The 26590-nt window shown below is 37.6% G+C and overlaps 4 protein-coding genes across 10 annotated transcripts; 3 read left to right on the plus strand and 1 right to left on the minus strand.

Moving 5' to 3' along the window:
- Window positions 1125–6768, plus strand: LOC109726375 (glutamyl-tRNA(Gln) amidotransferase subunit A). Of its 6 annotated transcripts, none has more exons than XM_020255916.1 (13): window positions 1125–1412; window positions 2811–2906; window positions 2982–3101; window positions 3196–3417; window positions 3515–3597; window positions 3717–3817; window positions 3952–4075; window positions 4181–4335; window positions 4792–4928; window positions 5023–5193; window positions 5435–5659; window positions 6027–6260; window positions 6454–6768. In XM_020255916.1, exons 1-13 carry the CDS (start codon window positions 1206–1208, stop codon window positions 6568–6570), a joined length of 1992 nt encoding a protein of 663 aa, XP_020111505.1. In that variant the 5' UTR covers window positions 1125–1205; the 3' UTR covers window positions 6571–6768. The 6 variants fall into 6 exon arrangements, with proteins under 6 accessions (XP_020111505.1, XP_020111506.1, XP_020111507.1 ...); XM_020255917.1 differs by having other exon boundaries at window positions 2985–3101; XM_020255918.1 differs by having other exon boundaries at window positions 2814–2906.
- Window positions 8356–16846, plus strand: LOC109726305 (ribonuclease TUDOR 2-like). Of its 2 annotated transcripts, none has more exons than XM_020255836.1 (17): window positions 8356–8480; window positions 8999–9167; window positions 9430–9504; window positions 9612–9725; window positions 9835–9939; window positions 10271–10477; window positions 11401–11616; window positions 11688–11795; window positions 11980–12150; window positions 12266–12463; window positions 12834–13187; window positions 13402–13632; window positions 13715–13903; window positions 14296–14373; window positions 14474–14668; window positions 15188–15565; window positions 16213–16846. In XM_020255836.1, the coding sequence occupies exons 2-17, from the start codon at window positions 9018–9020 to the stop codon at window positions 16399–16401; spliced, it is 2958 nt and encodes a 985-aa protein (XP_020111425.1). In that variant the 5' UTR covers window positions 8356–8480; window positions 8999–9017; the 3' UTR covers window positions 16402–16846. The 2 variants fall into 2 exon arrangements, with proteins under 2 accessions (XP_020111425.1, XP_020111426.1); XM_020255837.1 differs by having other exon boundaries at window positions 8386–8480; window positions 9009–9167.
- LOC109726537 (calnexin homolog 1-like) lies at window positions 19027–22963 on the minus strand. The gene is made up of 7 exons (XM_020256167.1): window positions 22782–22963; window positions 22536–22623; window positions 22372–22441; window positions 20020–21149; window positions 19813–19884; window positions 19437–19553; window positions 19027–19352 (listed from the first exon to the last, which is right to left on the minus strand). Exons 1-7 carry the CDS (start codon window positions 22931–22933, stop codon window positions 19188–19190), a joined length of 1794 nt encoding a protein of 597 aa, XP_020111756.1. The 5' UTR covers window positions 22934–22963; the 3' UTR covers window positions 19027–19187.
- LOC109726724 lies at window positions 25784–26542 on the plus strand. The gene has a single exon (XM_020256509.1). It carries the CDS (start codon window positions 25784–25786, stop codon window positions 26408–26410), a length of 627 nt encoding a protein of 208 aa, XP_020112098.1. The 3' UTR covers window positions 26411–26542.

The raw sequence follows: 26590 nt of genomic DNA on the forward strand, positions 1-26590 counted from the left end.
TTAATCATGGGCTTTTTATGTAAGTTGTATTTTTTAAATAAAATTTTAATATTTAAATTAAAATATCTATTTTTTATTTTGGTTAAAATATGCTTGATTTCTTGACTACTCTAAGTTGGCTTTTCATTTGATTTTACCATCTAATTTTTTAATTTATTTTACTTGAACTAATTAATGATATTTTAATTTTTAAAAATTAAATATTTCGTTTGTCTTTACGGTCTTAGTTAATATATTTTCTATAATTATCACAATTATATATTAATTAAAATAAATAAGCAGCTTAAAATTTAAAGCCAAAGTACCGTCTAATAACTCAAACTAAATAAATTTTAAAAAAAATAATAATATTAAATTTTTTGATAAATTAGATAATTGGTTGAAAAAAATTTATAGTTCGGATAAGTTCCGCAACTTTTTCTATTTTTGTTATGCTTTTGTGGGGACCTAATTTTTTGGATAACACTGTGTGGTAGGTCGAAAGCTACGGCATAAGACAATTTTTTTAGTTCGGCATGATTGTTCCCGCATCTAATGTTGCTTTCACATGCAACATGTTGATATTATTAATAAAATAAAAGAGCACTACTACTACTTTTTTATAAAAAAATATTAAGAAGTTTTTTATAAAATATTAAGTTGATATATATTCTTTCTTTTGACATGAATATTTTTTTGTGGCTAATACTCTCATTAAATTTTAGGCAACATACTACCCGCTTCGTTTATTTTATTTAAAAATAAAAATAACGAGAAATATTAATCAACTAGGATTCAAACTTAGGTCTCGAATACCAACCACCAAACCTTTTGTCACTTACTCTATGAACGGTCGGTCTCATTTTGTTGCTGTTGTATTTTTATTGCAAGTTCTAACAAACTTAGCTGCTTTATTTTAGCATAACTTGTAAATTATGGTGCAGGTTACCATGACAAAAATACTATTTTAGGAGAGAAGCATTTAAATTTAAAAATTAGAAATTGTAGTCAAAAGAGTTTCTAGTGCTAAACAACAAAAAAGCCACAACAAAAAAGAAAATCTAAATTTACAAACCACATAAAATTATGCCTTGGTAATATTATATTTCACCTAATAACAGAAACTTCTTTGTATAATAACAAAGTGCTTCGCAATAAGGGAGAAGAGTGAGTGGCTGTGCTTTCCAAAGAAGCCCCAAATCACATCATAAAAAGCTCGAATCACGATGCCATTTTTCACCACTGCGAGAGCACTCAGATGTAGCGGTGGCGCCACCGCATCGCCGCACCTCCACGTGGCGACGGTTGCGGAGGCCACGTGGCGCCGCGCCCTCTTCTATGTCGTCGTCGTCGTCGTCGTCGTCGCCGCCGCCGAGGCCGTGCCCCCTCCGTCGCCTCCCCAATCCCGAACCCTAGAGAGAAGCTTCGAAATGGTAATCCCCCACCACTCCGGATCGTTCGTAGATGCGATTTTAGAGGTTTCGATCGATCCTTTGATTCGGATTTGGGATTCGAATTTGTTGTTCGAAACGAAATGAATTGGATTTGCTCCCTCTTCTACCTTCTAGGGTTTTTCCCGCCGCTTCTTCTCGCAGCAGGATTTAAAATTTATAATTGGAACTTCCATTTTTGAAGCTTTTGCAGTAAATGCTCTAAATTTTTTTTTTTGGGTCCCTCCCTTTTCAGAAGCTGCTGTTACTGAAAGCAGAAGCAAATTAAAGCAGGGCCAGTTAGAAATGATATTTTAAAGGATAAATTTTTTTATCTTTCTTTAATACAAGTAAAAGTGAACTCACAGTATATTGGATCTCAAATTGGCTTTGTTATATACTTACTAAAATTCATTTCAATCGGAGGAAATCATTATTATCAATTACCACATAGTAGATATCTAAACAAGGTTTACGCTTTAGGGTTTATATAAAATGACAGGAGAGAATCAGAGATTAAACAGAGAAGTTAGAGATAAAAAGTAATGGTATAAATATTTGAATTTTTGTTTTTGTTTTTTTTTTTTGTCTTTTTCAAGGGTAGAATTGTAGTTTACAGTTGAGAGAAATAGATGCTTGATAATTTGATTGCTAGGTTTAACCTTGAGGAATTAATGAATTAGGCGAAATTGGACCAATAACTGATTCCTTTTTGCCTACAAAAATTATGGAGCATTAAATGTAGTACATTTGTTTAATAATCTGGTTTCAGGTTTTAAGTTGAACCAGAATCTGTTTAAGGCACAACCATCCTACTCTATCTACTGCTCCTCTATCTATTAATGAGAGTTCACTGCATCTATGAAACTCTTGCGTTTCCCCACATTTTATTAGTTTTTACTTTGGTGGTGCTGTAAAGAACATTTTTTTTTGGAGGTAGAATTATGAATAATAAAATATTCAGAGACAGGGTATCGATATTTCGTCGTATTTTTTTTTTTTTTTTTTTTTTGAGAAATGGGTAGCTTGCTACTGCTTCATTCATTAGGAGAATGAACTAAACTACAAACTGAGGCATCCCGGCCTCGTTGAAGCGAAAAAAAAGAAGAACTACATGCAGAAAGAGTCCTAGAGGACACGAAGTGAGCATAAGTTCGCTAGAAGCTGACTCATGGTTGTGTGAAAATTGATTGTTTTTCATTTACTTCTTGTGTGATGCGGTTCATCATTTCTTATTGAGGATGAACATAAACAACTGAACTCTTTAAGTATTTATGTACCTATAGTTAGGCTTCTAGCTTTTAAATATTCATGTACTTATCGACCTTCCGAGGCATAGAAACTTGTAAAATTTTTTGCATTTTTCAAATAGAAAGTGCATACCACTGACTAATGCAACAGCAGGCACTTTCTTCAAAATGCATCTGGTTTCTTTTATCACATAAAGCTCATGGCCATTCTCATACTCGCGTTTCCGGATATCATAAGTTTTGGAAGGTAGCACATACTCCGTTTTCATTTGTTCCTCTCTTTTCCTCGGTCTTGAAATTATATTTACTTTCTCTTTTTCAGCAGGGAAGTAAAGAGGCTCTTCCAGCGAAAGATTCCTCCATTAAAGAGGCTATTAGCGGCAAGCCTGTCTTGAAGGATGCAATGAAATTTTTCGATGCCGATATTTTCAATGACTCAAAGGTACACTAACATCAATTTCTGATTGCAAATTACCTCATCATTGTTCTTTTACCCGTTTTAAATCTCTGAGTTACCTTCTTCTCTCTTCTTTTAGTTACGAGAAATGGAAGAGGGTGCAGAGGAATTTAACGTACCCGCGTTTCGAGTGAACCGTAAGTTGGTTGCATCTGTTGATGGAGGTTTGCATAATCCATCAGTTTTAGTATTTAATTCATCGTGGGGCGGGAAAGAAGCACCCCAAGATAAAAGATTTGATTATCCTTGTCTCTGTAATGTTAAGAGGCCAAGTAATGATGAGGATATTGCCTTTATGACTGTAAGTTAGTTATATGCCTACCATGCTTTAAGTTGGTTCATGTAAAGGTTGTAGCCTTGTTGTTTCTTGTACAATACTTGAACTTTTATGTTTACAGGTACTTGAACTAGGAGAGCTTATCAGGACTAAGCAAATAACTTCTCGAGAACTTACTGATATATTCCTCAAGAGATTAAAGAGGTAATAAAATGTCGTCTCGATATCTCATCTTAATTTGTACCTTGCCATCTATAATTAAATTCTAAATGAAATTTAAAATTCTTCTATGGGTTTGTGTGTTAAATATGGGATTTCATCAGGTATGATCCTGTTCTTGAAGCTGTGATCACCTTTACCGAGGATTTGGCATACCGTCAGGCAAAAGTGGCAGACGAGTTGCTTGAACAAGGAAAATATTTGGGTATTTAAATATCTAGATTATAGTTCTGCAATTTGTTTTGTCATTTGTCAACGTTTTTTATGTTTGAATTTGTATGCATAACATTGATCAGGTAAACTTTTTTATGACCTTTAATTGCTTAGACTGAACTACAGGCCCTCTTCACGGTATACCTTATGGTTTAAAAGATATAATAGCAGTTCCCCACTATAAGACCACCTGGGGTTCAAAAACATTCAAAGATCAAGTTCTTGACATTGAGGCCTGGGTTTATAAAAGGTACTTCTTGAGTTCAGAATTTATATCTTTCATCAATGTTCAAAAGATGTATTAAGCAATCATTTTCAATGCGAGTTTCTTTCCTTTTTCTTTTTAATTTTTAAGGCTAAAATCAGCTGGAGCCGTTCTTGTAGCTAAGCTCGTATCAGGTTCACTAGCCTATGATGATATCTGGTTTGGTGGAAGAACTCGGAACCCCTGGAATATTGCGGAATTCTCCACTGGTTCATCAGCAGGACCAGCGGCTAGTACCTCTGCAGGTTCTTCATTTGATTTTGTGCCAGAACATCTAGAGCAACTTATCAAATTAATTTCAGCTCTTTTCCCCAAAAAAACATATTTTTTTTCCTTTTTGGTAACTTTAGCTTATTTTTAAACTTTTATGACTAAATTGCTGCTTTGCTATGTGCTGATGATGAAAAGTTTTGCATAATTGTTGCATGATTTCAAAAGAATGAAACTGTTGTTCAAAACCACAAATCATGGACTCGAGTGGAGAGGCATCTTTTCCTTAATGTTGAAAAGCAAGCTAGGGCTAAACTTGAAGTTGTGGAAAGAGTCCGCCCTTTTCAAACCGAAAAAAAAGTTGGATTTTCTTTTCTTTTTTTTTTGCAAATAGTCCTTAACCAGAAAAAAAGAAAAAAAGAAAAAAAGTCAACAAGCTTTCTAGATAGAAGCAAGTATCCGATTTGTGCACATTCTTTTCACTGCTATAGGCCTGGTTCCATTTGCAATTGGATCGGAAACAGCAGGATCTATAACATATCCAGCTGCTCGCTGTGGAGTGACTTCCTTGCGCCCGACCTTTGGGACTGTCGGGCGAAGTGGAGTCATGAGTATTTCTGAGAGTTTGGTACGTGTTTTTATCGATAGCACTTTTAAATATTTACAGAAGATAAGAGAAATAATGATTAATTATGGGGCTAAATGGCAGATCTTTATAACAGGATAAGCTTGGTCCTTTCTGCAGAAGTGCAGTAGACTGTGCTGTTCTCATAGACACAATCCGTGGGAAAGACCCAGATGACCTCTCTTCTCGTCATGTCGAATTTGAAGACCCGTTTCACGTTGACCTCGAAAAACTAACTGTTGGGTATCTCGAAAGTGCCGAGATAGAGGTGATTTCCTAACCAGATATATCTAGTGCATGTTTGGTCTGGCTTATCGAGCAGCTTCTCTAGAAAGCGGAAGTTTCTACAAACTGGCCAATTGGTACACTGGGACTAAAGATTTTCTTGTGACAGGAAGCTGGAAGGAATTTTTTGAGCTCCAATTTGAAGCTTCTGCGGCCAAACAAGTCCTTAGCTTAGTATAGCACCATCGAATTGGTATTATAAACTTCGTTTTTTTCTTATGTAGGTTGTGGATGTTCTTTCCTCCATGGGTGTTAAGCTTGTTCCTTTCAAATTGAACTATTCGGTTGAGTCAGTTCAATCCCTTCTTAACATAACAATGGATGTTGATATGCTCGCACATTTTGACAAGTGGCAACGGTTAGGGCACGACGATGAATACGAAGCCCAGGATCAGTGGCCCGTGGAGCTTCGTCGTGCTCGATTGGTGCCTGCAGTTGACTATATACAAGTACATTTCTCCTATCATAATTTTATTTACTTTTTTTTTTTTTTCATTTTTTGTGAATAATTTACTAGTTAAACTGTGATTTTGTTGTTTTCCAAGTCCCTCTTTGGCCTAGCTTCCAGAAACCAAAGTGTTATGTAAATGAGAACTCTGGAGCTTTCGTTGTGGTGGAAAGCGAAAATTCTTACAGGCCCCAAAAGTAGAAGCTCAAGTTGGAAGCTTCTGCTTTAGCTACAACACAAAGCTTGTTTTGAAGAGATGTAGTCAAAAGCACTTCTTTAGAAGTTCTGCATTCGCGCCAAACAGGCCATAGTTTAGATCAGTAATTTGGGTACACAGTATGATCTCTTTTTAATCATAAAACTCACAGGCGCAGAGAACTCGAGGAAAACTGATAAGGGAAGTTCGCGAGAGCTTTAAAGTAGACGCATTCATCGGCAATGCGACTGACTGGGAACTGGTTTGCCTGGGAAATCTCGTCGGCCTGCCGGTGGTGGTCGTTCCAACAGGTTTCACGACCATCGAGGATCCGCCTAAAGGAGGGACCCGACGGCGAACCACGGTAACAACCGGCATATACGCTCCTCCCGACCGGGATCACATCGTAAGCTTTTATCTTTCCGGGTTATTCCGTAACTTCTTTTAGCTACCTAATTTCGATCAGTCTATTTCATAAGAAAGACCCCAAAAAGAGTGTTTTTAGAGCTCAGAGGAACTGGATTTCAGTTTCTTTTCTCAGTAGAGCAGCTTATCTTTGTATTAACTTAAAAGATTCAACTTCCATTCATTTATGACAGGCTCTAGCTCTGGCAATGGCTTACCAATCAGTTACAGATCACCACCTGCAGCGGCCGCCCATCGACGATCTCGGACCTGACGACGAGATTCCGGTTCCGCCTAATACTAAACCATAGTGTGTGGATCAGATTCTTCTTGAAGAGTACACCAAGTTCTCTCCATCATCTGAAATTGTGTGAAACAGTTTGTGTACTAGCTATAAATCCTGTTGTGGCACAAAGAAAGAAAAAAGAAAGAAAAAGAATAATAAAACTATGAGAGGATGAATCTTTATAGAGGTTTGAAAATGTCTTGTGTAATAGTCTTGGTTTGGAAATTTTTTGAGTCTAAATAGCTTTTATACAGGAAAAATGGATTTGAGAAGGGTTAACATCATTAAAATTTACAAACTTTTTTAAAGTAGCTAAATTATCATTATTGTATTTTTAAATTTCAATTTGATATTATTCCAAGTTCAATTTGGTTTATAAAACCTCATTAGCAAATTATTAATTAGCTTAGTTAACAGGTAATTAGTAGGCATTTCATCAAATCAAGCTTAACAAACAAATTCTGATAAAATAACAAGTTATTGAATTTTTTTGATACATAGAATTATGAATTATATTGCAATTAAAGGAAAAAAAAATTAGTGGCTTTTCCCAATTTTAACCAAAATTAGAAAACCACTAATTGGGTGCCAAAAATAGCAAAGAATATCTACAAAGGGTATAAATCTATCTCACTTGGATTTGCGTCACGTTCGGTCTAAATCAACGCTCGTGATTTTATCACGAATTGAATCCTCCTCGTCCATATCGCCTATGGCATTGTCATCATCATCCTCATAATCATTAATGCACGTTCGCTTAAATAATAATAAAAAAAAACAAAAACCTAAAAAAAAACCTTACCATTTTCCCCAATATGCCCACCCTATTTCTCTCTTTTTACCTCCCATGCCATTAATCGAAACTTTCTAAAATAGAAGACACTAATCATTTATTTATCATTTTTTTTACATTATATCCCAAAAAAAAAAGTTGTACGAATTTTTATTTGTGAAACACAAACGAAGATCGAACCTCTTATACGATCATTTTAAAAACTATAATACACGCTATTAAGCGATTTATATTTTTTTTTATATATTAAGACTCGTGTGATTGAAACTATGGTCAAAGAACGAATCAAAATCCAAAATTTTGTACGGTACAAATGATCCTGTCCACGGATGACGTGGCAGAACCGGTCTACGTTCATGTAGTCCCAGGCCTGCTCTTCAACGTGCAGGAACTGAACTTACATCAGCCTCTCCTACTCCCATTGGCCTCATTTAGCACCTCGGCTGACGTGTCGCGCGGTGATTGGATGCAATGACGTTACACGTATGGACCGAACCCATTTCTTAGCACGACGTTTTGGTTCAAACCACACACGCTTACCTAAGTGGTTTTTGCAGCGAGTTATATATTTTTTTTTGTTTGATTTTTTTATATTTTGTCATATTATAGTGTAACAACTACTAATAATTGTTACTTTTGTAAGAATAAGCATCCTGATTTAGACATTCATCAAAATATATAGAGCTTTTTTGCGCAATACAATTTCGGGGATAAAACCTTTTTAATATAAATTAGTCATTTAATTACATAGTTTTAAGTTTTAACAAATCTCTCGGAAACTATTATCACATTTTATTCCAGTATTAGTAACAACTAACAACTAAACACCCCTCTAGTGCACTACACAAAAAAAAAAAAAAAAAAAAAAAAAAAAACAACTAGGCCCAATTATGAGTAAATGGGCCGGGTTTAAATGCCCACAACACCTGCGTCATGCTGGCAGTGGCGTAGCAGGTAATACTGGTATTGGGAAAGGGCATTTTCGTCTTTTCACGTGCTAAAACCTTCCTCCTCCTCGTATATGTAACGCTCGTCTCTCTCCTCTCAATCTCTTTCTCTCTCTAACGCGGAGGAGGCGTGAAGGGAGGAGTCGCGCTCCGATCCGATCCCTAATCCCCGATCCCCGATCTAGAGCCCGCGAGGTAACCCGATCTACGGATCTACGCAGAAATGGAGATAGATCCGGCTCTTTTTCGTCAAAAATTTCCCTTTCTAATGTTGTTTGCGTTAGGAATTTTGGTTTCTCTGTGATCCGGTATCAATTTCGTGATGTACAGCAATGGATCTCTGATTGTGTTGTTTCCGATCTGAGGCTTATGATGTCTCGTGCTCCGATCTGTGTTTTTCTTATTGTTGGAACTGTGATCATGTTTAGTATTTTTTTAGTCATTTAACAAAAATTGGTTCCTTGCCACGGATCGGGAAAAGATTGTTGATTTTTTTTTTGTGTGTGTTTCTGTGATGATCCAGTGATAAAGCTCTTTCCAGAAACTTAATTCTAATTTTCCTTTTGTAGATAATATCTTTGCTTGCATGCATACGAATTTTAGATGTTAATTGCATTGTTTGCTATGAAATAATAGTAGTTCTGACAGAAAGGTGATATCTTTAACTATGTTTTGGAGACTATTATTGATAATGATAATGGGGGTTTACTTAGTTTGAAGCAGGGTATAGGGATGGCAACGACGACCGGAGCAACTGGATGGTTGAGGGGGAAGGTGAAAGCCGTTCCTTCGGGCGACTGCTTGGTGATTATGGGAAGCACAAAGGCGGAGATCCCTCCCGAAAAGACCATCACTTTGTCTTCTCTCATCGCCCCTCGACTGGTATGGAAAGGATCCACAATTCGATTAGAGGCTCGAGAAATGGAAGAGATTTGATGCTTACATTTATCTCTCTCTTTGTTAATGCTCCTGACCCTTAAAAAAGAACAAAATTTGATCTTCTATGTCTCTGTTCAGTAATGTGAAAAATGAGAAATTTCGGTTTCTGAGTGGTATCTGCAAATAGGTTTTCGTTCGGTTCGAAGTATCTTTTTGCTGATGGCTATTTCTCTTTCTTATTTCTGATGCTGAAACTATGTTACAGGCTCGTCGAGGTGGAATAGACGAACCCTTTGCATGGGACAGCAGAGAATATCTAAGGAAGCTCTGCATCGGGAAGGTTTTCTTTCATCCTTTCAAGCCATATATGTCTCCGTTTAATCATTGCCGTGCTTTTTGTTATTCAACGGCAGAAGCTTACACTCATTTCTCTTCCAACTTTTGTAGGAAGTCACTTTCAAGGTGGACTACACAGTTCCATCCATAGGGCGAGAATTTGGTTCTGTTTTTCTCGGCGATAAGAATGTTGCATGTTTAGTTGTTTCTGAAGGATGGGCCAAGGTAAACAAGAAAATATTTTACATCTCTTTTCCTCTGATTGATCTCACTGCTTTGCCCGTCTAACACCCCATTTGTCATCGCTTCTTGATTGGTCATGTAAATCGATCAGGTGAGAGAACAGGGCCAACAGAAAGGTGAAGCGAGCCCTTATTTAGCAGAACTTCAGCGATTAGAGGAGCAAGCTAAGCAACAGGGGCTAGGTCGTTGGAGCAAGGCTAGTATCTTTCTTTAAAAGTTTATTCTTTTTTTAAAAAAAAGATCCTTTTTGAAATATCCTCTTGCTTTCACCTCCTCTTTCTACATGGCATTTCTTACTCCTTAATGCATGATTTTTCTACTTGGCATTCCTTAATGCATGATCTTTCTACGTGACGTGTATCGCTCCTTAATGGATGAAGAACTTGACAGTCATTCTTGATCAAACATTCAAATTTCAAATGTTTCCATATTCCTAATTTTTAATGTTAGTTATTGATTAAGAGAGGGGACTGGAGAGTAAATGTTGAAAGGATCATTAATATGTTCTCCTTTGTTAACTGTAGCAGACACCTGGTGCTTCTGAAGCGTCAATAAGGGACCTACCTCCCTCAGCTATTGGGGATCCTAGCAATTTGGATGCTATGGGGCTGCTAGCTGCAAATAAGGGAAAGCCCATGCAAGCCATTGTTGAGCAAGTCCGTGATGGTAGTACTGTTCGTGTGTACCTGCTCCCAGAATTCCAGTTTGTTCAAGTTTTTGTTGCAGGAGTACAGGTAATTCATCATACAGGATTGACATGCACACACACCCACACACACTCAGTTGCACAATTGTGAATTAGGATCTAGGCGTCACGGATACTGACACGGGACACGAGACACTACACGACTCAGACACCACGATTCGGCAACTTTCAAAAAATTAGGACACGGACACGGACACGGCATGAACATCACTAATAAAATATAATATTATTAATAAAATAATTATTAATATAATATAATATATTTTTATTATATAAAAAATATTAATTTTGTTAAAATATTGTTATATTTCTTGTAAGAATGAAAGTTAGTAAAATTTTCATTGATAGTTCATATATTTTAAAAAAAAATTATCCACCATACATAATTTTTTATATTGTCAAAAAAAATTGTATGCGTTCATAAAAAAGCTAAAATATTTATCATCTTACATATATATGCATAGAAAAAGTAAAATAAAAATAGGTATATATTTTTTTTAGGTGTATGTGCTATGGATCGGCATTGAACGCTTGTTTAAGGAGAGTCCATATCTGACATGTATCCGACACGGACACGCGAGGCTTATAGAAGTGTCCATGATATATAGATTAAGATCAACTTAGCACTTTTAAGTAATGCATTTTTGTGCATGAGTGCAAAATCCTAAGGGCTCTCAAACATCATTCAAACCATTTGGGGTGATGTACAACATCTCAAAGGCCTACATACAAAATATCATACACCTGAAAGGCCTACATACAAAATATCATACATAAGTGCGTGCATTGTGGAGCCTGCTTTAAGCGAGAATCTTGATGTGCATCAAATTGGTTCGCTTTTTGATGCATGTTTTGATGTAATCATTTTAATCCTCCGTCTACGTAATCTTTTTAATCCTCTGTTGTATATATTGCTCCTTTTGACAAAAAACTTGGTTGACTTCTGAATAGGCCCCATCAATGGGAAGAAGGGCAATAAGTGATGTGATTCCTGAACCTGAAGTGACTGTTGATGATGCAAATGCTGAAACTTCTTCTGAAACTCAACCATCACTAACCACAGCACAGAGACTTGCTGCCTCCACTGTCTCGACTACTGAGGTTGCGCCAGATCCATTTGGGAGGGAGGCTAAACACTTCACAGAGATTCGTGTTTTGAACAGAGATGTAAGAGATATTTTCTACTATTAGTTCTCTCTTATAAGTGTACTTCTTGTCTTATTTGAGGAGTTTTGTAGGTCCGCATTGTTTTGGAGGGTGTAGACAAGTTCAGCAATTTAATTGGTTCAGTATATTATCCTGATGGTGATACCGCAAAGGACTTGGCTCTGGAGCTTGTACAAAATGTATGTTTTTATTTCCATTGCATGTTCACGGAAAATTGATAATCAAAGAACAAGATAGTGTTATTAAAAAAAATTGTATTTTCAGTTTGGAGAAAGTTCAATTTTGTTTAAACTATTCACTTAAGCTGGTAAATTTTTTATTAATGCATCATAAAAAAATAACATTTTTCATCTTGCTGTGCAGGGTCTTGCTAAGTATGTAGAATGGAGTGCAAACATGATGGAGGATGAAGCAAAACGGAAGTTAAAGGCTGCTGACCTTCAAGCTAAAAAGGACCGATTGAGAATCTGGACAAACTATGTTCCCCCAGCATCCAATTCAAAGGCAATCCACGACCAGAACTTCACAGGAAAAGTAGGTTTTCTATTTCAATTTTTATATATTCTCTTTTTTCACAATGAACCTACTTATCAAAGATGTTTGGATCCTTTATTTATCTCTCTCTCTCTCTCTCTCTCTCTCTCTGTAGGTGGTGGAGGTCGTGAGTGGGGACTGCATAATTGTTGCTGATGATGCTGTTCCCTATGGCACCCCGTCAGCAGAACGAAGGGTTAATCTCTCGAGCATTAGAGCCCCTAAGATGGGAAATCCTCGTAGAGATGAAAAACCTGCACCCTATGCTCGTGAGGCTAGGGAATTCTTACGCACTCGTCTTATTGGCCGCCAGGTATGATATGTTATTTTAGGGTTAATTACAAATTTGTCCCCGGAAGCTTGATGTGAGATTTAACTTGGTCCATGGTTTTAAGTGTAATAATTTAGCCCTAAAGTTTGTTATGTGTAAAATGTATGCCCTTCCTTTAGTCCACGGCCTAAAAAGCTTTGAGGATGAAATGGAAACTTAGTTAGAAGTTTAGGGACGAATTTGGAATCAAAATCAAATTGCACGGTGACAATTGAAAGTACAGGATGAAGCTACTGAGAGTGAAACTTTAGAGAGTGAATTTGAAATTAACTCTCTTTTTCCCTTACCTTATCAAAGTGGAAATTGGGCATAATTAATTATTTGGTAACATCTTTTATTTTCCCTTTTCCAGGTAAACGTGTCAATGGAGTATTCTAGAAAAGTAAGTACAGCTGATGGGCCCAATCCAGCGGTTGCATCGAACTCAGCTGATTCAAGAGTGATGGATTTCGGATCAATCTATTTAGCTTCACCGTCGAAGGCTGAGGGTGATGACTCATCCTCTACTACGGCCTCTGGCGGAGCAAATGTTGCGGAATTACTTGTTGCACGTGGATTTGCTACAGTTGTCAGGCACCGTGATTTTGAGGAAAGGTCGAACCATTACGATGCTTTGCTGGCAGCTGAGTCCCGCGCTATTAATGGGAAAAAGGGGATCCACTCTAACAAGGATCCTCCAGTCATGCATGTAACAGATCTCACAACGGTTAGTGGAATCATTCCATTCATTAAATTGTTTCATTTTTGTAAGCACAAGGTACGCACGTAAGAACTTTAAGTTTTTCTCAGCATGTGAAAATTCAGATTTTGAAGGAGATACACATGTAAATGGAAAATTTTACTGTGATATATATATTTTAATATCTCTTTTGTTTTTAATCACCAGTGTTTTGTAACTTTTGTTTTTTGTTTAATTTCAGGCAACAGCTAAAAAAGCTAGGGACTTCTTGCCGTTTTTGCAAAGGAACAGAAGGCATTCTGCTGTTGTTGACTATGTCTTTAGCGGTCATCGATTTAAACTATTTATCCCTAAGGAGACCTGTAGCATTGCCTTCTCATTTTCTGGTGTTAGGTGCCCGGGTAGAGATGAGCCTTATTCAGATGAAGCTATTGCATTAATGAGAAGAAAGATTTTGCAGCGTGATGTTGAGGTGACATAATTTACCATATTTTAGGTTCTTTTTTTAGTTTATTTGTATTGTTTATCTTAATTGGTTTGTATTTATTTTGCAGATAGAAGTTGAAACAGTGGATAGGACTGGAACATTCTTAGGTTCCTTGTGGGAGGGTAAGACCAACATGGCTGTCACTCTTGTGGAAGCAGGTCTTGCAAGGCTTCAGGGTTCCTTTGCTTCAGACAGGATTCCAGATGCTCACCTCCTTTCACGAGCCGAAGAGTCTGCAAAGAAACAGAAATTGAAAGTATGGTAGTTTCTGAAATATGTACGAAGTGCTTACATAATTACATTATTACCTTTCTATCCTGCAAACTTATTATCGAACACATATGACCCTTTAATGTCTACATTCTTGTACATAGATGTCTTGAAAATGAAGTTTTGTACAAAAGTCCCTTACCTTAATTTGGGGTCATGCACTCCTGGGGGGAGGAGGGGGTTGGTTTCCATATTAGGGAAAGTTTTCTGAAGGCTTTTGTAACTACTCAGTATGGGATGTATTGGTTTGAAATTAGGTTTCTAAGGTCATTCACAAAATTTCAGATTTTGCTAGTAGACATTAATAGATTAATTAGGAGTATGAATATAAAGTTCTCTCCATATATATCGATATTGACATTTTTTTGTTGTTTGAAGATGTGGGAGAAATATGTTGAAGGAGAGGAAGTTTCCAATGGCTCCACGGCTGAAAATAAACAGAAAGAAGTTATCAAGGTGCTGCATTTTAATGAATCACAAGAGTGTGACACATGTATGCTTTTTTGCTATTTTGAAGTGTACTAATGCTATCTATATTTCTCACTTGTTCTTTCAGGTTGTTGTCACGGAAGTCATGGGTGGTGGAAAGTTCTACGTTCAAACAGTTGCTGATCAGAGGGTGGCAGCTATTCAGCAGCAGCTTGCTTCATTGAAAATTCATGAGGCGCCAGTTGTTGGTGCTTTTAATCCTGCAAAGGGCGATATCGTCCTTGCTCAGTTCACCTATGATAATTCCTGGAATAGAGCCATGGTAATTTATAAAAATTTCCTACTTCAGAAAGTGCATACTGAAAACTACCTGCTCTTAATTTACTATAACCGGCTGAGCGAGAGAAATTCACTTTACAGAAGTATAAAATGCAGTCATGCAATTGATCCTATATGGGGTTTACATACTGGATTATGTCTTGTCTACAACTTAATATCATGTAAATCTAGTTGGTTAATTTCTGAACACCACCGATCTGCTTGCATAAATATAACCAATATATTTCTGGGGTTGTTTTTTGAGCAACTATTAGTTCTTTTATATCTTCTTGCAGTTGCAAATAATTTTCTCTTTTAGATCTTCGTGCAGTTACAAATAATTTTCTATGTTTGTTGTTTACAATTACTTGTCCTAATGCAATGAGTGCTTATGGTGGTCAGATCCAATGTGAAACTGTCCAAAATAGTATAAATCCTTGGTTGTAGTTTAAAGCCTACCCATGTATACTTGGTAAAAACGTGGTCCTTTCTCATCATTGTGTGCTTTGCTTCCCATTTACAGATTGTAAACGGACCTCGAGGTGCAGTGGAGTCTGCAAATGACCAATTTGAAGTATTCTACATTGATTACGGGAACCAGGAAACGGTTCCATACAGCCGCTTGCGACCTTTGGACCCTTCAATCTCCTCAACACCTGGGCTGGCCCAACTCTGCAGTCTCGCATTTATAAAAGTCCCTGATTGGAATGACGATTTTGGCCATGAAGCTGCAGAGTTTTTATATAAGCACACTCTTAACAGCACAAAAGAGTACAGGGCAATGATTGAGGACAGGGATACTTCAGGCGGAAAAGTCAAAGGTCAGGGTACCGGAACAGTTCTAATTGTTACTCTGGTTGATGTGGAAGCCGAAACCAGTATCAATGCTGCCATGTTAGAGGTACGAACACTAGATCTCACGAGCTCCACTTATTTTAGACGCTCTGCACTAATTTGGCGCTTTGCTTAGCATCTAACTATTGCCTGTAAATATTACTCTTATTGATATGAAAACTTGTTCAAAATAATTTCAGGAGTAAATTATAGATGATTAAGCTCATCTTTGCACATTTTTTTTACTACATATGTCATCAAGGTTAACAAACAATGAATAAAAATGTGGCGTGCAATTATGTTGCAGCATGGGTTGTTTTAGTTTGATCCTGCCATAAATGATGAATTGTCTATCGGCCACTAGGGAAATATTCAAGAAAAGGTCACTAACAAATAAACACTGTGATAAATGAAATACTATATTACGTCCCATTCTGAATCACTTTGAGGACGTGCACCTTGAATAAAATATTTATTTTTGGTTCTATTAGCTTGCAGTATTCTCCACGCTATTTATGCGGCCTTGGAAAATCTAACATTCACATATGACTTGTCAAGCACTCGGTGAAGTATGTTTAGTGTCTAAATTCTTGGAAATCCTTGGTTAATCTGAAATTTGTCTTGGATTAATATTACGGCCGATAGAAGGTGCCAGACACTTATTTTTGTAATAACTTTTCAGTTTTAACCACTTTTGAGCCGTTTTATTTGCAGGAAGGGCTTGCTAAACTAGAAAGACGGAAAAGGTGGGAAACCAAAGAAAGAAAGGCGGCTCTGGATAATCTTGAGGAGATCCAAGAGAAGGCAAAAAAGGGGAGGCTTAATATATGGCAATACGGAGATGTTCAGTCAGATGAAGAAGAATCGGCTCCGCCACTGAGGAAAGCTGGAGGTCGTCGGTAGAGTGAGAGAGATAGACAGAAGACAGAGACAGAAACAGAGAGAGAGAGAGAGAGAGAGAGAGAGAGAGAGAAGTTACCAAATCTGGCGTGATGGTAAGTTTTTATTAGGTTCAGAGAGTTTTGGCAGAGTTTAAATACAAACTTAGAGAGCTATTCCTACTTTTAGGCTGTTTTCTTCTTTATCTTGCTTTTGCTTTTTTATCTTAAGCTTGAGGAAGTGACATTATTTTTCCCGTAAACAATAAGACCATAAAAAAAATGTGTTATCTGTGTTCTTCAAAAGAACAACAAAATGTTGTTGTTAACTTATCAATTCAGGTGCCGTGCCTTGTCATCGATTTTATCCAAAGTCATTAGTTCTGTGTTGTCGTCAAGAAAACAAAGGTAAGTCATGTTTGTTCGGTATCTGGCATTGACTGTACAAATAATTATTTCTTTTCCCGATACCTTTGGCACCGATATTTTCTCCTTTGTTCAAATATAAAACATCATGATTTGCGCTTTCGATGCCCTTAAACTGCTTCGGTTAAATATTGATTTGCTTTTGTTTGTTGATAATAGTATATGATTAATTGTTTATGAGCGTTATAATCTTTGTAGGAAACGAGACAGGAAGGGCTTATGCTGTGGATTTTTATGATTTGACCCTAATGTTCTCCATTTTTCATGGGTCAGAGTCTAAATAGGATCCTAATGCTTGTTCGTTAAAGCATTTATTTTATCACTTTTTTTTTGACTTAGGGTTCATAGGCTGTGCAGATGCGTTCTGATATCTGAATGCATTAGCATTGCCATCTGCAAAAGCTCTAGTTTCAGAACCATTGTCAATTGTTACACTTTGCTGCACACAAAAAACAGCCAGTCCTACAGGGAGAGATTGCTTTTGCGCGTAATCTGAGCTGAACGGGCTCAAAGTATTGGGGGACTAATCTGATTCAGATTCTTACTCGAATCAGCCTCCAAAACCAAGTTTCTGATCCTAATCTGATAAGGTTTAGTTTGTAATTGCATTGTTCAAAGGCAAACATTTATGTTTTGAAGTTCTTGTCCTCAGTGCTTTATATGTAGCGGTGAAGGCCGAATTCGAGCGGGATTTGTGATTTGTAGATTCATCGACAAACCCACCCTGATATTTGTAAGGTTAGTTGTTAAACATTAGAAGAAACAGAGAAAGAAGGGGTTCGGAAAGTTTCCTTGAGCCTGGAAATTTTGAACGGTTCGTACCTGCGTTTGGTTGGGAAAATTTGAGACTTAAAAAAGTCTTATACGTGCATTAATTGCATCTTTTGCTCGAAACTTTGGTTTTGATTTTGGGTGTAGCTGCTTTTGGTAAGCACCTTGACAAAACAGAGAAGTCTAAAGCCTCGGCTATAGAAAAAAGGTTTACGTGAGATTATGAACGCCAATAGCACAAGTCTCAAACAATTCGCACTAAGCATTTGCCAAAAAGAAAAACATGAAGTTTCTGCTACATAGAAGTATCTTGTACTTCTAAACATGCCTAATAGGTCTTTTTCTTCTTTGTAATAACAGTATTGTTTGAACAACACTTGCTCGAACAATAATACATCCAATAATGAAGTCTTGGGCTAATATGGTTGCTGTGAGGAACATTTCTTCTTTTTTTTTTTTTGTACCTGGTGATAGCAGAGCTTAAACTAGTCATTAAACTAATCTTATTGGTGCATTATCATTTTCTGTTTATGCAGCACTTATTTTCCATCAACAACATCCTACGACGTACTAAAAGAAGCATATTCTTTTTTATTTCTTTTGCACTAACTTAAGAAGCATATTCTTTCTTATTTCTTTTGCACCACTAAAAGTTTACCTTAGGCCCAAGAAAGAAGCTTCAAATTAAAACTTCTCGCTCTATTTTCATAATTTCGGACCTAAAATCAGCTATCTTTTGTTTATTTATCAAATGTTATGCTTAACATATTATTATTTTTATTGACATTGCCAGTAGGCTCTATATTGTAGAAACCACTGGAATAACCTACATGCCTACATGCCCAAGCCCTGAATGTCAGCAGACAATACTGTGGATTACTGTAGCAGATAACACCAGAAAATGACGAGTACAGGTCCAAGTTATGCTTGCATAGTGTAATATGTTAGTTACATATGGCTACAGAAAACATTACCCATTTTGTCACAACCATGATCTATAACATTAACCTCTCAGGTTACGCACGAAGAGGGTTTCTAGCTCATTAATAGCTCAACTTTCCGCAACAAACCAAAAGAACAAAATACTCATTATCATCATGCAATTATCACTTCAACAGTTTTAGGGTTCATTTCATGTAGAATCGAGAGCGCGTTTGCAAGCGCGATTCACTTCATCAAGTCCCCAGTTTGTTTCCGCAAAAAGATTTCACATTGCCCGCACCACATCAATGCGGTTTAGGAAGAAAATCTCCAGTGACATGATGAAGCAAGTTTATGTTCCAAGACGAATCATTACCTCTTACCAAGAATGCAAAGAAGATCATAAGTTAATTCATAAGATCCCTTTTAACACAGTCTAAAAATACATCCAGATTTAATAACTACCAAGCAAACCGTTTTGTAAAAGGGAGGAGAAAAAAANGAAAAAAAAAAAAAAAAGAAAAAAAAAAAGGAAAAAAAAACTTAGTACTTGACTGTTTTATAAGAAACGACTTGATCAGAAATCTCATATCTACTCAAAATCCTAAAAACTTTAGAGAGGAAAGTGCATCATAGTACTTGGAAAATAACACTTCCAAAAATTGAAGACAAACCCTAGTCCTTTAAAACATTTTATGTCTCCCTCCTCGACCTCCGAGTAGGGCGTGGGGCTGAGGCGTCCTCTTTCTCCTTCTCGTCCTCGTCCTTCTCCCCGCTGCTTCCCGGAACGTCAGCCTCAGCAGCCTCGGCAGCCGTGGCTGCAGCTGGCTTTGTTTCAGAAGTGCTGCTGGCCGGAGCCTGAAACAAGCAAAAGAGGTAGAAGCTAAGAATTATGTTGAAAGCAGCGAAATGAAGAAGCAACAAGTCAAGCTGAAGACTTACCGCTGGTTTCTTGCCGCCAAACAAAATTCTGAAGAGAACGGTTGAGAAAACAACCACAACAGAGACCAGGATTCCGATGGTCAGGTTAGGTTGTTTCTCTCCCTTCTCGATCACATCCTGCGGATAAAAGTATAGAGTTTAAATAGAGTTAAGCCTCAAGAAAAGGGACAATATTAAGAAGCAACTGAAGAAAGGAGGAGCAAAGAGGAAGGGCAAAACTATTTATTCAAGTTCAAAGACTTGCGAGAAAATAGATACACGAATATCTTGGGTGCGATGGTAGAATTAGTAGCTAAACAAGAAAAAGAACACGAGAAAATGTATGAATAGCTAGATCCATGAGACAAGGAACTAAAAATATTGTTTCGGTACTCACGATAATCTTGATCTTGTATGCCTCCAGGAAAGGAATATCGGCAATCTTGTAGAGGACATCAAACACCTTCTTCTGCAGTGATCATAATACATATTAGAAGCAACATAATTTACAAGAATGTGAAATATTATCATCACGTGCAAAACATCATTTTTCACTCTTCTAAAACTAAATAAGGAAAAAAAAAAATCGAATGACAGACATCACCTGGAAACCAGAAAGCCCGTCTGAAATGCCCGCAGCATCATCCTCTGCCTTCTGCTTCTCTTTCTCAACATCATACTTGGGCTTCCACGTCTTCTCCCTATACGACTCAGCAACCTTCTCATCATCGGCGATCAAAATGTTGTCGAACAAAACACCATCTTGCATTGTCCAAATCTCAATACCAATAGCTGCAATAGGCTCAAAATCGGGCTTATCGAGCTCGAAATACTCAGGATTAGGTATATCCCTCGGCTTCCAGATCCCCTTGTAGTTAGGATTGTCAATCAAAGGAGCATGCCACTTCCCCTTATAGTTGGGGTTCCTCTTCATGGGCCTCTTCCACTCACCACAACCAGGAGCTTCCTCACACTTAGGGTTATCGATTTTCGGTGCCTCCCACTCTCCATCCTCCTCATCATCCCAATCTTCTGGCTTCGCCGCTTCTGGATCGTCGATTTCCTCAGGCTCATCGTCCAACCATCCTTCCGGCTTAACGGCATCCTCATCCTCAATCTCCATAGGGGCATCCTCATCCCAATCATCGGGTTTCACTGCATCGGTATCCGGAATCTTGGGCCGCTCATCCCAATCCTCAGGCTTCTTATCCTCAGGATCCGGAATAGTTTGAGGCGGGATAAGTGCCGGCTCGAAATCGTCCGCAGATAAGAAATTCGCCTTCTTCTTCTCCTCTCCGTCGATCAAAATCCTCAGCTCGTTATCGGGTTTAAGGATAGCAGTGTAGACGTGGGATAGCTTGTCGTACGGCACCGACGGGGGAAATTTCAAATGGTGCTCAACGAATTTACCAGTTTTCGGGTTTTTGTGCTTAAGGATGAAGTGGACCTTGTTGGTGGATCCGCACTTGTCAGGTCCAAACATGATACTGTAAGGAGACTCGTTATCAAAATCCTTCGGGGCCCAACCCGATTCCTGAGGTCGGAGGTACTTAAGATAAGCTCCACCACATTCGAGGCCATTTTGGAGGCGGACTTCAAACTGGAGTACGACGGATCCATCCTTGAGATTGACGGGCTCATCCAGTTCCTTGACTATGGCGTACTTCCTTGCCTTCTCACTGACGAGGAGGCCGTAGTCTTCGTGACCATCACTTTTGGAGTGTTTCCATACACCTGGATAAGAGATTGTGTTTAAATATACTGACAATAAAGAGATAGACTGCAAGAAAAGGAAATAGTAGGAGAGTATCAAAGTTGACCAAAATGGAGATGGAGTTATTAAAGCTATCGCGCATAGTTAGCCTAAGAAAGAAGAGTCAGGAAGGTCCAATAACGCATTTTCTTTGAGTTCATGGCACAACTTTCATAACATATTTAGCTACTTGAACACACACCTTCGACAACTTTGGTGTATATTATCCTTTAAGTTTCTGAAAGGAATCTCTCACTCATTACTTTTCCGTAGGGAGCATGAGACAAAAAGGAGCATTAAAAACTCTAATACAAAACCATTTACAGCGCGAGAATACATGTGCAACAAAATGTACACGCAACCAACCTTAGATAAGTGTAATGAACATGCATAATGTGGTGTTTACATAGGTCAAAGCCCACCAAAAACATCAATAGCTACTATAACAGCCGCAAGAAAACATTTTATTTGACTTCGTAAAGTCCTATGCATATATAACAAAGTCAAGAGACCAACTTTACGCATAAAAGCAGGACGAACTTATCTACTATTTAACATTTCCAGTATTCCTAAAATTCATTCTTTTACAATATGTAGCCAATTTTGCCCCAAATACTAACTTTTGATAAAATGGTTAACAGTTCATGGATTATAATGCGAGCTAAGGTTAACAGATCTATCATCTCATGTCGCTAACATGCGTTCGGCATCTGTAAACTAAAGAGGTTGTATACTACAAAACAAACTTATGATTAAATGCTTGATAGTTCATGAATCACAATGCTCGTGTAAAGTGTATAAATAGCAACGGATCTACAATCCCAAATGCTAAATTGTGTTTACCATCTCTAACAGAATGATTGTCTATACTATAATAGGAAAATTAGGAGGTGATGTTCAATGAAACATTTAGATGTTCCAATCATCATTTACAGCTCACATGTGAAACTAAACCTTAAACCCTAGTTCTCAGTAATCCCACTACAAACTGAATCAAATGGCGCAAAATTTTCTCCTATCTCGCATGGATCTACGACCTTTACCCATAAACCCTTCCGAGACCGGTAAAATCCAACAGATCGGATTTAAAAAAAAAAAAAACAGAAAAAAAAAATCAAATTTTTACACCCCTACACTTCTAATCTAGTATTGATCAACACATCTCGCTACATTAAAAAGTTAGAAATGAGATCAAGGCGATACCTTTGTAATCATCCTTCTCGGAAACAACCCACCGCCCCTCAAAGCTCTCATCAAACGATTCGTAGAACAACTGGAACAACAAAACCCCGTCAATCTCACACTCAGATCTCTTAATTCAAAAAAAAAAAAAAAAAAAAGAGGATCAGATTCAGATCGAAACCCACCGGATCCGAAGCGGAGATTTGGAGCACGAGCGCCGAGATCAACAGCGCCAGGAGCGGCGGCCCGAATCGCCTCCGATCCATCACAACCCTACAAACACGCGAACGATCACGATGAGATCGACGAGGTAGACGAAGGAGGAGGAGGAGGAGGAGGAGGAGCTCGAGATCGAGTAATGGGCTGATCGGCCCCAAAACCCTAACCCTAGATCGCGACCTCGACGATGGAGGGGGTAGGGATCGACGTACCAGATCTCGCGAGGAAGAAAACCAACGGCGGAGATGAGATCACGGGGTCGCCTCCTCCTCCTCCTCCTCCTCCTCCCCACTCCTACGACCTCTTCTTTCCACGCGAAGCGTAAGAGGGTGTGGGGAGTAAATAAAAAGTTCCCGAGCCACATGTTTCGACCAATCACGTCCGAGACCACGTATAGTCCCCCAATGAAATCGCGCCACGTCATATTGGTTTTTTTGCTGTTAGTTTAAAATTATGGGGAAATGGGGGCCACCGGGTGCCATGTGCGTGTATTGGTTGTGGGGGGAACACGTGTCGTATGGTGAATGGGGTTGGACGGATGGAGGGAGAGATCATGTTCGAGAAAGTTCGGATCGCTTTTGTTGGGGAGGTTGAACCACTTTTTTGGACTATTGGGCCGGCCCATTAGGCCCAATAGGCCCCACAAAGAAATTAAATTCTGGATTTTTTAGATATTTTTATATATATAATAATATATATAATATAATAATTAAGAAAGAAAATTCACCCCAGCTCGAACCCGAATTGTTAAAATTTTACGCGTATTTCGAATTTGGGTCCAGTCCAAAATGATCAGGTCGGACCAGGTCAAACATTAAAGCCTCGGGGCCGCGTCGATCAAAAGTCTCAAACTTCGAGGACCGATGCATGCGACTTGATCGACGAACCGGGAAGGGCCCGACCCGACCCGCGAAAAATTGGGCCCGATTAGTTCGAGCCCAACTCCCACTGTGATCATCATCAACTATATATGCATCATAATTCTTGAAGATTTGTGCTTGTAAATCACGCAATCAGAGTCAATTACTTCATTAGTAGGAATAAGCTACAACAAATAAAAAACTTAGCCTACTTTGCTTAAGGCTCTTATTGGGGGGGAGAGGGGAGGGGTGTGACGTAGCCGATACATCTTATTTAGTTGGATGCAATAAAAAATTACTGTGATTGTAAATAATTTGTTCAGTTACATGCATGTTGAGAAACATATTTATAAATTTGTCTCGTCTCATATGTAGGATCATGGGATTATCTCCTAATTATATAAAAAAATGTTTCTATAATTTAAAAAGTGATTAGAGAGGATAAGCTTATATATATATCTTTTATTTAAAAGTTACTCTCTCTGGAATGTTGCAGTTGGAACTGTCACATGTAGACTGCTGCAGCGGCTAGATTAAAATGCATGATATTAGATCTCCATGCAGCTATAACTGCTGTACAGTTACAACTATATAAAATCAAAATGCGTGCGCGCGCAAGAGAGAGAGAGAGAGAGAGAGAGAGAGAGAGAGAGAGAGTTAGGGTCAAAGCAAAGCATCCATGCATGTCAATGTCTCCACCCAGTAATTCAGCATGTGTGGGCACTAGTGCACGCTACATATATAGATTAGTTGCTAATAAAGTTAATTATATATATTGCTCTCAATTTTACAAATTAAAATGAGCAAAATTGTTAGAGAAATGTTGATAATAATTAAGATTAATTGTTGGAGCCTTTTGTTAATAACTGCACCTCTTATTTTAATTTGAGTCTTTATTTTGAGTAGCTCTACTCAAATATTCATTAATTTTCGCACAATCTTTAGCAGGCCAAACCAGTAAATGATTATAAGTAATTTATTGTACGCACCAAAATGTTTTCTAGTGTATATATATATTAATTAAACTCTTGTTTCGCTGGAACTGAATATTCGTTTTTTTTTATTTCAGAAATATTTAGTTAAGATCAACTGATAAATAGAATTTATTTGAGTCAAAAATTAAAGAGAAACTAAAGTAGAGCACATTCATGGCCAATTAAGGTAACAATCTTCTGATTGAAATTTATTAGTATTATTTATTATTATAATTTTCATTATTCTTTTTACGATTATTTTTCTTAGTAGCAGGTGTAGGGTAGGTAGTTTACTATTATTTTTTTATTATAATTATACAAATGCATTGTAACTCGACTATTAATGTCAAATTAGGCCAGTATTATTACTGCATTATATATATATTTAATATTTAATTATGCAATTTAATTAATCAGAAAAAATATACATTTTTTATTTTTTTTTTAACTCAGAAGCAATTTAGTTTTGAGAGAAAGACCAATAAGAAAGAAAATTAATAATTAATCCCCAAAACTGTGGTAATTTTGCTTGTTTTGTAAATAATTTTTAAATTGTTTCACCAACTATCATTAGCTGTTTTGAACCTGCATTGATTCCTTTTTTGACTTACATATCCAATTAATAGCTGTTTAGAACTTACATTCCCTATCCTTAGTCCACCTGCAATTATTCAACAGTGGCTCACAATTAATGAAGCCAACATCAAACAGTAAATTACATCAGAAACAATGAACTTGCCTAAAATCTTATTTCAATCATCAAACTTAATTTATTTAGTTCTAGTACTACTCAATTTGGTGAATTGTATGCGAAATGATATGATATGACTATTAATTAACAATTTTCCGCGAAATGATATGATAGGATATATGCCTAAGTAGATTAATAATTCTTTTAAGATGACGTGACAGCTAAATTAGCTAATAAGTAAATATATAGAGTTTCGTGTATAGTGGTTCGATCTAAACAAAAGTTAGGATTAAATGTGGTAAATTGATAACAAATTAACTAAAGTTGAGACATTTAACTAATGAAACTTTAAAACAAATAGGTGGAGTGTGCAATATATATATATTTCATGGTTAAATTTTACCCCAATATATAACAAAAAAAAAATTATGTAAGAGGGAGGTGCAACTTCTTGTCCCCACCCCACCTTGCTTCCCTACTCAACCATCCCTTTCTTTCCTTGAATAATGCAATTGTTGTTTCTCTCTCTCTCTCTCTCTAGATCTCTAGATCTCTACATATTGTGTATATATAAGTTGTTTCTCTTCATTTACAATGAGCAGTGAGATATGTACTACTAGTAAAGGTACCTCAGGAGCTCATTATTGGGAATTAATTAAGTGCTCACTCAAAAAGCACCTCACAATATAATGGAGCTTTTGCACTCCCAAGAAGCTGCAAAGAAGCTGTGTCACTTCCTAAGGCTTGCCTTTTTCATGGTGATCAAAAAGAGCCTCATCATCTCAAGGAAAAAGCTCATGATCATGGGTCTCATACTAAAGAGAGGAAAACTCTTGGGTAAAGCAATGAAAAACCTCCTCCCCCTCATCAACCACCCAAAGGGAAAAGCTTTGCCACCTCCCACAAGAATGGAGTATGAGTTCTCATGCAGTAATACTCCTAACCTCATCTTCTTCAAGTCGAGATCGAAGCGTAGAGGGAACACGAGTAGCCTCTTCTCATGCTTCAATGCGGGGTGCTACGACGAGAGCGTGGCACCGGTCTTTGTGTTCCCTACTCTGGAGTACTCTCCGCGGTGTGTTTATGGGTCGAGCTTCATCGACGGTAGTAACTACAAGGAGAGGCGGCTAGGGCTTAGCCCTAGCCGATCGCCGTTCTTGGTTAGGGTTTCGAGTTGTTCGTCAGAAGCGGAGGAGGAAGAGGAAGAGGAAGAGGAGGAGGGGGTCGAGTGCGACGTCAACGACAAGGCGGAGGAGTTCATTGAGAGGTTCTATGAGCAGCTAAGGGCACAAAGCCTTGCTACTATACTAGCTTGATCTCATGTATTTTTCATGTTCATGTAATTTCATGCATGCATGCTCACATACATACATGCATGCAATATTAATCCTAGAGTTTGCATTTTATTTTGAAAAAAAAAAGGGAGAAAATATGGTATATTAATTTATTGTGCTTTATAATTTATGCATTCTTTTGCTCAAACATGTCTCTTGTTA

Source organism: Ananas comosus, linkage group 21 (genome assembly GCF_001540865.1).
Source record: "Ananas comosus cultivar F153 linkage group 21, ASM154086v1, whole genome shotgun sequence".
Lineage (NCBI taxonomy): Eukaryota > Viridiplantae > Streptophyta > Magnoliopsida > Poales > Bromeliaceae > Ananas > Ananas comosus.